The sequence below is a fragment of the Hippoglossus stenolepis genome, chromosome 16 (genome assembly GCF_022539355.2).
Source record: "Hippoglossus stenolepis isolate QCI-W04-F060 chromosome 16, HSTE1.2, whole genome shotgun sequence".
In the NCBI taxonomy this organism is placed as follows: Eukaryota; Metazoa; Chordata; class Actinopteri; order Pleuronectiformes; family Pleuronectidae; genus Hippoglossus; species Hippoglossus stenolepis.
In genome coordinates, this window is record NC_061498.1 from 413,298 (window position 1) to 425,797 (window position 12,500).

Below are 12,500 nucleotides of genomic sequence, written 5' to 3' on the forward strand. Positions count from 1 at the left end.
ATTTGTTCCAGATTTTGACCTCCATCACTCACACTGAATATATGGAAGTCCTGAAAGGTTAAAAAAACAGGGTCATCTTTTATTTGTAAAAAATAAATTCACCTTCCACTAGAGAGCAGTACACCGCTGTTAGGAGCTTGTGATGTGTAAATATTCAGTAAGAGTAGTACAGAGCAAACTTGTTCTTTAAAATACGTTGTTTTTCCTCCAAAACAAACATTTTAAAAGTTTTGACTTTATTTCAAATGTGTTTGATCAAGTTGATTCACACTTTTTTACAGATTTAATAAACAACGAAAGATCAGCGTGTGAACCCCAGCGTTACGCCTGGACCCCGCTGTAGCTTGGCGAGGGGAGGTACTGCTCACACAGCGACCCCTGCAGGCTGGGAGCACACACTGCAGACAGCTTGACAAACAGCGAGCCGTGGTTCAACTTGAAACTCCTGATGACGCTCTGACCACTCGAGGGGATGAGGGTCACCTTCCCCAGCAGGTCGTCATCCCAACCACTGTCCCGGTCCCAGACCTCGAAAACGACAGGTCTGCGCAGGAAACACGTGATCAGACTGTATCATGACATTTTATTATTGCACATCAGAGTCAATGACATTAGTTTGGATTTGAGACTCACACTCTGTGACGTAGGTTAACGGTTTCAAACCGAATGAGGTAGTTCCACCGGGGGAAGTCATTGTTCCAGATCACCGGTGTTGTGGCTCCTTGCTTACCATAGAACACTTTAACATATCCGTCCGTCTTGGTGAAGTAGTCACCCCACAGCCCCTGGGCTCGGACCACCGTCACATTCAGCCGGGCCACGCCTGTCTCAGCGGGGCAGCAATTGGAGTCAACCATGCGGTGTCCATGGCAGTGACAGGCACAGTTCTTGTTCTGGTTTCCGACCTTGCAGCCGGCGGGGCAGCTCAGCTTCTTGGCACTTTTGCGGATGTGGTTGCTGATGGCATCTCGGAGGCTGGACTTCAGTGTGGGGTTATCTGACACCTACAGAGCAGAAACAATTAGTTTATGATGTAAATACAGTAAGGACAAAACTGTCATTAATATGTTTCTCAACATAATTATGTCCTCACCAGCAGGTGCAGGGGACTAATTTCGTAGGACACCACACCTGGGACCCTCCTGAGGGAAGAAAGCCACTTCTTGTAGCCTGCGGCTCCATTGGGGGTGAACAGGATGTCCCCCACTTCCCCATCTCCTCCCAAAACCTCAGTGGTCCTGTCAGAGAAGGCCTGACTGAAGGTTTCCCCGGTTTTAAGACTCTTGCTCTTTTTTTTGCAGAACTTAGTGCTGGCTTTGGCAGTGACGCCCGACATGGTTCCACTGGCCTCGACTGACAGACAGTTGCTGATTGCATGGACAGACATCTTGCTCATGGCGGCCTCACAAGTCCGGATGGCTGTGATGGAGTGCACTCGACCCCCCAGGTGAACCCTGCGGATGAAGTGAGTCCCGTAGATGGAGATGAACTGCTGGAAGGCCGAGGTGTTCTTAAGGTCGTAGGTGGAGGGAAGGTTCTTCAAGGAATCCTCAAACTCTTTGCTCAGCGGAGGTTGGGAGTGAAGACGGAAGCTGAAAGAAAATGTTTTCAGATTTTTCTTCAGCTATGGATAATTGTTGCATATGCCAAAAACAAAAAGACCATCAGTGACTGTATATAAAGATGATCAGTGACTGTATATAAAGCTGATCAGTGACTGTATATAAAGATGATCAGTGACTGTATATAAAGATGATCAGTGACTGTATATAAAGACCATCAGTGACTGTATATAAAGATGATCAGTGACTGTATATAAAGATGATCAGTGACTGTATATAAAGATGATCAGTGACTGTATATAAAGACCATCAGTGACTGTATATAAAGATGATCAGTGACTGTATATAAAGACCATCAGTGACTGTATATAAAGACCATCAGTGACTGTATATAAAGACCATCAGTGACTGTATATAAAGACCATCAGTGACTGTATATAAAGACGATCAGTGACTGTATATAAAGCTGATCAGTGACTGTATATAAAGACCATCAGTGACTGTATATAAAGATGATCAGTGACTGTATATAAAGACCATCAGTGACTGTATATAAAGCTGATCAGTGACTGTATATAAAGACCATCAGCGACTGTATATAAAGATGATCAGTGACTGTATATAAAGAGGATCAGTGACTGTATATAAAGATGATCAGTGACTGTATATAAAGATGATCAGTGACTGTATATAAAGAGGATCAGTGACTGTATATAAAGACCATCAGTGACTGTATATAAAGACCATCAGTGACTGTATATAAAGACCATCAGTGACTGTATATAAAGACCATCAGTGACTGTATATAAAGATGATCAGTGACTGTATATAAAGACGATCAGTGACTGTATATAAAGATGATCAGTGACTGTATATAAAGACCATCAGTGACTTTATATAAAGATGATCAGTGACTGTATATAAAGACGATCAGTGACTGTATATAAAGACGATCAGTGACTGTATATAAAGATGATCAGTGACTGTATATAAAGATGATCAGTGACTGTATATAAAGACCATCAGTGACTGTATATAAAGACCATCAGTGACTTTATATAAAGATGATCAGTGACTGTATATAAAGATGATCAGTGACTGTATATAAAGACCATCAGTGACTGTATATAAAGACCATCAGTGACTTTATATAAAGATGATCAGTGACTGTATATAAAGATGATCAGTGACTGTATATAAAGACCATCAGTGACTGTATATAAAGACGATCAGTGACTGTATATAAAGACCATCAGTGACTGTATATAAAGACCATCAGTGACTGTATATAAAGACCATCAGTGACTGTATATAAACAGGATCAGTGACTGTATATAAAGACCATCAGTGACTGTATATAAAGACCATCAGTGACTTTATATAAAGATGATCAGTGACTGTATATAAAGACGATCAGTGACTGTATATAAAGATGATCAGTGACTGTATATAAAGACCATCAGTGACTTTATATAAAGATGATCAGTGACTGTATATAAAGACGATCAGTGACTGTATATAAAGACGATCAGTGACTGTATATAAAGACCATCAGTGACTGTATATAAAGACGATCAGTGACTGTATATAAAGACCATCAGTGACTGTATATAAAGACGATCAGTGACTGTATATAAAGATGATCAGTGACTGTATATAAAGACCATCAGTGACTTTATATAAAGATGATCAGTGACTGTATATAAAGACGATCAGTGACTGTATATAAAGACGATCAGTGACTGTATATAAAGACGATCAGTGACTGTATATAAAGACGATCAGTGACTGTATATAAAGACGATCAGTGACTGTATATAAAGATGATCAGTGACTGTATATAAAGACCATCAGTGACTGTATATAAAGACGATCAGTGACTGTATATAAAGAGGATCAGTGACTGTATATAAAGACCATCAGTGACTGTATATAAAGATGATCAGTGACTGTATATAAAGAGGATCAGTGACTGTATATAAAGAGGATCAGTGACTGTATATAAAGACCATCAGTGACTGTATATAAAGACGATCAGTGACTGTATATAAAGAGGATCAGTGACTGTATATAAAGATGATCAGTGACTGTATATAAAGATGATCAGTGACTGTATATAAAGACCATCAGTGACTGTATATAAAGAGGATCAGTGACTGTATATAAAGACCATCAGTGACTGTATATAAAGAGGATCAGTGACTGTATATAAAGATGATCAGTGACTGTATATAAAGACCATCAGTGACTGTATATAAAGAGGATCAGTGACTGTATATAAAGACCATCAGTGACTGTATATAAAGAGGATCAGTGACTGTATATAAAGAGGATCAGTGACTGTATATAAAGATGATCAGTGACTGTATATAAAGACGATCAGTGACTGTATATAAAGAGGATCAGTGACTGTATATAAAGACCATCAGTGACTGTATATAAAGAGGATCAGTGACTGTATATAAAGATGATCAGTGACTGTATATAAAGACCATCAGTGACTGTATATAAAGAGGATCAGTGACTGTATATAAAGATGATCAGTGACTGTATATAAAGACCATCAGTGACTGTATATAAAGACCATCAGTGACTGTATATAAAGAGGATCAGTGACTGTATATAAAGATGATCAGTGACTGTATATAAAGACCATCAGTGACTGTATATAAAGATGATCAGTGACTGTATATAAAGATGATCAGTGACTGTATATAAAGACCATCAGTGACTGTATATAAAGATGATCAGTGACTGTATATAAAGATGATCAGTGACTGTATATAAAGATGATCAGTGACTGTATATAAAGATGATCAGTGACTGTATATAAAGACCATCAGTGACTGTATATAAAGACGATCAGTGACTGTATATAAAGACCATCAGTGACTGTATATAAAGACCATCAGTGACTGTATATAAAGACCATCAGTGACTGTATATAAAGAGGATCAGTGACTGTATATAAAGACCATCAGTGACTGTATATAAAGACGATCAGTGACTGTATATAAAGACGATCAGTGACTGTATATAAAGACGATCAGTGACTGTATATAAAGACGATCAGTGACTGTATATAAAGATGATCAGTGACTGTATATAAAGAGGATCAGTGACTGTATATAAAGACCATCAGTGACTGTATATAAAGAGGATCAGTGACTGTATATAAAGACCACCAGGGGGTGATCCAGGTGATTTGGCTTCACTTTCACTGAGCTGTCAAACATCCCTGATCACATGGTTGGAATGATGTCATCATGACATCAAATGTTATAGTGATGCATTAACTTTTAAAACCAATGTGCTTAGAGAAATGATTTCCAGCTGATTTAAATGAATCAATCTCTCTTCATTATCAGGTATAAATGACGTCATAATGACATCATTACAATATATAAAGCTAGCATCGTCTGATTGGTTCGTCCGTACTCACGTGTAGTATTTGCAATTGAAGTCGTGCGTGGTGAAGGAGAACTTGTCTTTCCTACTGCGACTCTCCGCGAAATGTGTTGAGGTGGAATGTGATCCTCCAACAGCAAAACCGCCCAGTCCGGCAACACTGAGGCCAACCTGAGTGACATCACGACAGGTTACGACAATAAAGAAAGAAGGTGTGTTGTGTTCACTGTCGCGCATCAGAGTTATTTGACCCCTGGACGACCTAAGCAAATGAAACCAATTCATCAATGTGGAAATATTTAAGGTTTTACCTCAGAATAAAATTATGAATGTGAGTATTCAGGCTTTGAAGAGAAATGACAGTGAAATGATCTGATTCAGAAGAAAACAGATTTCTAATAGAGGGTTGATACTAGACTGAGTTTATCCGGCCGTGATGATTCTGGCCAAGACAAAGAATTTGAAATGATATTGGGGTTGCGTCGGGTTTGGTCCTGTTGGCTGTGATCAGCTGTGACCTGTGGAGAATCTCTGGAGTTTCTTTTTCTCTACTTCCTGCAGTTTGTCTTTCACACATCACATTTCATTTAGCTGAAGCTTTTATCCAAAGCGACTCACAATAAGTGCATCAACCATGAGGAACAAACCAGAACAACAAGAATCAAGAAAGTACAATTTTCTGTAAACCCTAACATGTCTGGGACATATAAGTGCTTCTAAATATAGTTACACATGAAGCAGATTGTCAGACAGGAGTCAGGTGAGGGGTGGAGCAGCAGACAGAGACAGGAAGTGACCTATTAACTGCAGAGATCATGTGATCACCCGACACCGTCGTCAGCTCTTATCACCACAAATACAGAGAATCTCCTGAGTTTAGTTAATGTCTGAAAGCAGCTTTATGAACCTTCCAGCTGACGCCCAGCGATGAACTCGTCTCTTTCATCATCGACTGACTCGATTCGAACATCTTACTGCTCAGACTGCGCCGACACTTCACCTGAAGACACAGAGGATTCTGGGTAATGCTGTTCACTTTAAAGAAAAACTATGTGGTGTGTGAAACTGGCGATTCATCACTGACCTTGATCCTCCAGTCAACGACCGACACCGGGAGTTTCTGCGTCTGGGGACAGACGAAGAGTTCCGCATTGGTGAATCCTGAATCCAGTTAGCTTCTGTTAGCTTCTGTTAGCTTCTGTTCACTTGATTAGCTTCACCAACACTGTGTGTTATTAGTTCAAATACATTGTCATTTTCATTGATGAAACTGTCAATAAAAATGGTCGACATGATGACTCCTTAAAGTGAAGCCAAAACATTTCGATTGCCCCCTAGTGGCTGGCTGCAGTAAAGGTCATAAACTCCATCTCCTCCATGTTATCAGATGGGACATGGACCAAACTAATGCCGACAGGGGTTGGAAATTCCGATCTCTGAGGTATAATGGAACGCAGAATAAGTAAGTACACAACTCAAATTGACGTCACCACCACTAGATGGCAGCGTTCATATCCGAGATATCTTTCCTTCATTTTTTCCAAAAGGATCGTGGAGACAAAGATATTTTTGTCCACAACATCTGAAATTTTCAAAAAGCTCGTTGAGGTTTACGTCGACTGTGTCAAACAAATTGTGTGATTTTCAAGACGCCAAAGAAATAGATTCAGTCTGTTTTCATTTCTTCTTCTTCTTTTGATTTCTAGTAGACCAAGCACAGGAAGTACACTGCTGCCCCCTGCTGTGTGGATGTTCGAGTCCACCCAGGGACTTATATGCTGCACAATATCATTGTACATGAGCATGATGACAATAAAGAGCTGAATCTAAAAGTTACTAAGTCGTCATGAGCAGAAATGGAGAATGTGTTTATTCGCACTTAGACGAGGTGAGTTGTGAACATGGTGTGACTGACAGGTGTGAACGCACCTGGTTCAGGAGGTGGTTGAGGCACACGGTGCAGTTCCCATGGACTCCGCCCACCATGAAGCTCTTCATTTCCACCACACTCGCTCCAGTCATCTTCATCTTCACCATATCAAAACCTTCGCCGACCAGATTGTGACCGGGGACGAAGGGAAGCGGCTGACACTCAGTGAAGGAGCTGGTCCGACAGGCCAGGGAGGGAGGGAGGAGGAGGAGGAGGAGGAGGAGGAGGAAGGAGGAGAGCATCGTAGAGCTGAAAGAGATAAAGCCACGTTTTATTATTCACCTGCTGATGAGATGTTGAAACAAGTCAATAAACAACATTTTCAAATACAAAAACTGAACTCACTTTTAATAACAATTAAATTGTATTAGTACAAAGTCAATTTATCAAATACAAATAATAAAACACATCAGCTAACAACCGTCACCGTGACGCCCCCTGTTGGTGAAGCCTGACTGAGAGCTGGAGGACACGCCCACCTACAATTGCAGCCTGCACCCATTGGACAATACCAGCTGTCAATCACACTGTGGTATCCCCCCCCAACACATCCGGTGCTTTATGGTCTGTTTGACTCTAAATGATCATAATTCACTAAATGAACATCAGCTGTTTGAAGAAGACTTGAAACTAGAGACTGAGACAGAAACTCCTGAATGTTTCCTGACGTTATAAAGTGAGAAGTCACTTTCTAGAGACTTCTATAGAAACTACCAGTGGAGTCGCCCCCTGCTGGTCACTACACAGAACACAGGTTTCAGACACTTGAGCCTCATTTTCTTGAACAAGTGTTGATGTTAAAATTGTTCCACACACAGAGAAAATCAATACGACAGGAAGTGACGAAACGTCATAAACCTCAATTATTTAAACTGAGAAACAAACAAAGGCAGGAAGACAAAGTAAATACAAAACAAACGAAATAAAATAAGACCTGAAATGTTTTGAAATAAAACCAGATGAATAAAAGTCTGATATTAAAATTGAACAAAAAAGAACAAAATTATATTCCAGTAAAACAGATGTATGGAAATAAAACAAAAGTCTGTGTGAAAGTCAAAGTAAGAATAAATTGTAAGATTTTAAATTTGACTTTTTATTCATCAGGACTGTTTTTATTTAACCTGCAGAAAAGAAAATCACTTTATTTAACAAGATATAAATCTCTTCCTTGAATTATCTGTGACTTTAGTGCTGCTTATCTCTTCAAACCTGTACTTAACTTGAAGATTAGGTTTATTTATTATATTTATTTTTTTAACTTATTTTATTATAATTATTATGTTTCGTGACATTAAATGTGGTATTTAAATTTTTGCTCCCACGTGAAACACTATAATTTCACTATTATGAAAAACTTTGAGCTGCATTTCTCTGATGATCATTGTTATTAAATTAAGTTTTTAAAATTTTAAAATTTGAATTTTTTCCTCATAATTTGGACTTCGTGAAAGGTTAACGTGTGTCCTCTTTTAATATGAATGTTTTGGTTGTAATTATGATCATACGAGTTGATTTTAATTTAACAATTAATAATGTTTTTTATTCCTTTATTCACGTGTTGTTCTAATGCTCTTGTGTTCAAAGTGTTTGATAAATGAAAGGTTTGTGAGTGTGAGACTAAACTGTTTTAAATCATTTAAACAAAGTAAAAATTGATGCTATAACGATGTTTAACAGAGGTTCTCGTACCTTCAGAGAGGAGGCGCTGTGGTGTGGACTCGAGGTCTGGACGAGCTGACGAGGTCGGAGGTTTCTGTGAAAATGACAAAAGTCTGGAGCGACAGTTTGATGAGAAGCAGCTTCTGTGGTGGGTTTAAAAACACTTAGTGCGTTATTCAGTGTCAGTGTGATCACACCTCCAGCCGACCTTTGACCCACAGGACGCCTCTGAGGGGAAGAGCTGCCGCTAACGTTTGCTCATCTTGTTTCTCTGAAAACTTCAGATCCAGTAAAACCCCCAAGATCTAAAAAGTGCATCGTAAAAATGTGACTTCCAACTGGATGAAAAAGTCACTTTTCAGTCGACTGACAAACACACACGGGCTAAGAGGATGTGACGCCACCAACAGGCGACTAAAGGAAACGTTACCTTGAATTAAACTACAGAAAATATAAATATCATTTAAAACAGATAAAACACAGTTCGGATGATTTTTTTTTAAGTAAAAAAAGTTTCACAGTGTGAGTGAGTGTGTTTGTTTGTGTGTGTGTGTGTGAGTGTGTGTGTGTGTGTGTGTGTGTGTGTGTGTGTGTGTGTGTGTTTGTGTGTGTTTGTGTGTGTGTGTGTGTGTGTGTTTGTGTGTGTGTGTGTGAGTGTGTTTGTGTGTGTGTGTGTGTGTGTGTGTGTGTTTGTGTGTGTTTGTGTGTGTGTGTGTGTGTGTGTGAGTGTGTGTGTGAGTGTGAGTGTGTGTATGTGTGTGTGTTTGTGGGTTTGTGTGTGTGTTTGTGTGTGTGTGAGTCTATGTGTGTGAGTATGTGTGTGTGTTGTGGGTTTGTGTGTGTGTGTGTGTGTGTGTGTGTGTGTGTGTGTGTGTGTGTGTGGAGTGTGTGTGTGTGTGTGTGTTTGTGTGTGTGTGAGTGGGTGTGTGTGTGTGTGTGTGTGTGTGTGTGTGTGTTTGTGGGTTTGTGTGTGTGTGTGTGTGTGTGTGAGTCTGTGTGTGTGTGTGTGTGTGTGTGTGTGTGTTTGTGTGTGTGTGTGTACAGGAAGTGTCTTGGGACAAACCTCAGACTCAGCAGTAAATTTGCAGTTGAAGTAGAAAACTGTAAAACCTCAAACTGTTTCTGATGAAGTGTGAAACAACAAAAGGTTAAAAAAACGGAAAGATTTATTTAATAATTAATAAATGTTAAAAAATATTTTAGAATGATTCTAACAATCATTGTCTTTTCTGGTCTTGTGAAAAGTTTTCACATAACACATTTTTTTGTAGACGAACAAACAAATCCTGTATATATACAGTCACTGATCATCTTTATATACAGTCACTGATCATCTTTATATACAGTCACTGATCATCTTTATATACAGTCACTGATCATCTTTATATACAGTCACTGATCATCTTTATATACAGTCACTGATCATCTTTATATACAGTCACTGATCGTCTTTATATACAGTCACTGATCATCTTTATATACAGTCACTGATGGTCTTTATATACAGTCACTGATCGTCTTTATATACAGTCACTGATCATCTTTATATACAGTCACTGATCGTTTTATATACAGTCACTGATGGTCTTTATATACAGTCACTGATCATCTTTATATACAGTCACTGATCCTCTTTATATACAGTCACTGATCATCTTTATATACAGTCACTGATCATCTTTATATACAGTCACTGATCATCTTTATATACAGTCACTGATGGTCTTTATATACAGTCACTGATCGTCTTTATATACAGTCACTGATCATCTTTATATACAGTCACTGATGGTCTTTATATACAGTCACTGATCGTCTTTATATACAGTCACTGATCATCTTTATATACAGTCACTGATCATCTTTATATACAGTCACTGATCATCTTTATATACAGTCACTGATCATCTTTATATACAGTCACTGATCATCTTTATATACAGTCACTGATGGTCTTTATATACAGTCACTGATCGTCTTTATATACAGTCACTGATCATCTTTATATACAGTCACTGATGGTCTTTATATACAGTCACTGATCATCTTTATATACAGTCACTGATGGTCTTTATATACAGTCACTGATCATCTTTATATACAGTCACTGATGGTCTTTATATACAGTCACTGATCATCTTTATATACAGTCACTGATGGTCTTTATATACAGTCACTGATCGTCTTTATATACAGTCACTGATCATCTTTATATACAGTCACTGATCATCTTTATATACAGTCACTGATCATCTTTATATACAGTCACTGATGGTCTTTATATACAGTCACTGATCATCTTTATATACAGTCACTGATCATCTTTATATACAGTCACTGATCGCTTTTATACAGTCACTGATCATCTTTATATACAGTCACTGATCATCTTTATATACAGTCACTGATGGTCTTTATATACAGTCACTGATCATCTTTATATACAGTCACTGATCATCTTTATATACAGTCATCTGTTCCTCTCTCCTGCAGCTCTCAGACTGTATAACATGATCTTCACCAGCAGGTGGAGATGCAGGACATTGTCTCTTAACCTTCATCATCAGCATCATCATCATCATTGACTATGATCACACTACTTCTTGATACTCAATATATTATATTATATTATATATATATATAATATATACTCACATCTTCTACCATCAGGAAGTCCTCAGTTCCTCTGCTCCTTCATCTCCATCAGACATTCTGTATAAACACTTTAAACATGAAGTTACAAACTGGTTCTTCTCATGTAGTGAATCCTGTTGTTGTGTTGATGTGTTCAGGTCCATCAGCATCTGTTGTCCTTGTGTCCTGGGAGAGGATCCTCACATGGGACTGCCCATCAAGCTTCTCTTGTTGAGTTACAGTAAGGACAGAGGACGTTGCTCCTTGTAAACATCTCTGAGACAAACTGGGATTAGTGAATATGGGCAGGTGGCTTCATCCCTGGTGAGATGAGACTGTGTGCAGGGATGAGGTCCAGAGGTTAACATGGTGGTGACAGAAAGAAACCTGAACACCTCCAACATCAAAGAGCTCATTGACTTCAGGAGGACGAATTCTCACCCACAGCCCAGACACTGTGGGGGGGTCTCAGCCTTCAGGTGACCTTCTCACTGCTTCATGGAGAGAGTGGTTCAGCAGCTGCTCCTCAGCAAAGAGCTGCAGAGGCTCCACCACACAGAGAATCACTGGCTGTCCTCTCCCGTCTCTAGAGGACGTTTACAGCCTCAGAAGAGGACGCAGCACCTCTGAGCTGCTGTCCATATGAACACTGAAGTGTAACATGATGACTGAGTGAACCTGGGTTTGTTTTATCAATCTTTTTTATTGTTATTTGTCTGTGTGATCTTTTGTTTTAACATGTGCACTGGAAGAGGACAATGTTGTCGTCCTTGATACAATGACAAAAAGGTCTGTCCATCATTACTATTCATTTATGTTAATCTCTTCTTCCTTTTGTCCGAGTCCAGAGAATCTCTCATACTTCTCTTCATCCCTTCTTTCCTCTCTCAATAAACTGAGAAGAAGAAGAGCTGTTTCCTCTCTGTTTATAGATCGACTCATGGACATGAAGTGATACACGTCCGACACAACTTTATTTTATGTTGCTCTTTAAATGTGGTCGAGTTCATGAAAAGAGTCAAACCGACGACCTCGTCCAGAAAGCTGCGAGGTCACGCGTGACGATCGACTGTAAATAAAGAGGACGACACGTCTCCACTTCCTCCAGACATGAAGCTTTAATATCTCAGTACGCTGCCATCTTGTGGTGACATCATGGAGTAGAGCTGTGGTAGCCAAGTCCCACCCATACACACGCTCTCGACCAATCAGGAGTCAGTCTCAGCTGTCAATCATGACGTCTCAGCCTGTTTTCATATCATCAAATAACTGATTCAAACCAAACTGATCAGAAACACTTGAAC

At 39.2% G+C, this 12,500-nt stretch overlaps 1 protein-coding gene across 1 annotated transcript in view; it reads right to left on the bottom strand.

The window, feature by feature from the left end:
* Positions 1-8,701, bottom strand: part of prf1.3 (perforin 1.3) — a 9,376-nt gene extending 675 nt beyond the window's left edge. Inside the window, exons 1-8 of the mRNA XM_035180596.2 lie at positions 8,593-8,701; positions 6,900-7,149; positions 6,055-6,096; positions 5,878-5,970; positions 5,005-5,141; positions 1,094-1,592; positions 634-1,004; positions 1-544 (exon numbers count right to left, since the gene is read on the bottom strand). The exon at positions 1-544 is cut by the window's left edge and continues 675 nt beyond it. Coding sequence (XP_035036487.1) covers positions 322-544; positions 634-1,004; positions 1,094-1,592; positions 5,005-5,141; positions 5,878-5,970; positions 6,055-6,096; positions 6,900-7,142 — 1,608 coding nt within the window. The 5' untranslated portion in view covers positions 7,143-7,149; positions 8,593-8,701 and the 3' untranslated portion in view covers positions 1-321. The remainder of the gene's footprint in view (positions 545-633; positions 1,005-1,093; positions 1,593-5,004; positions 5,142-5,877; positions 5,971-6,054; positions 6,097-6,899; positions 7,150-8,592) is intronic.
* Between the last annotated feature and the right edge of the window lie 3,799 nt (positions 8,702-12,500).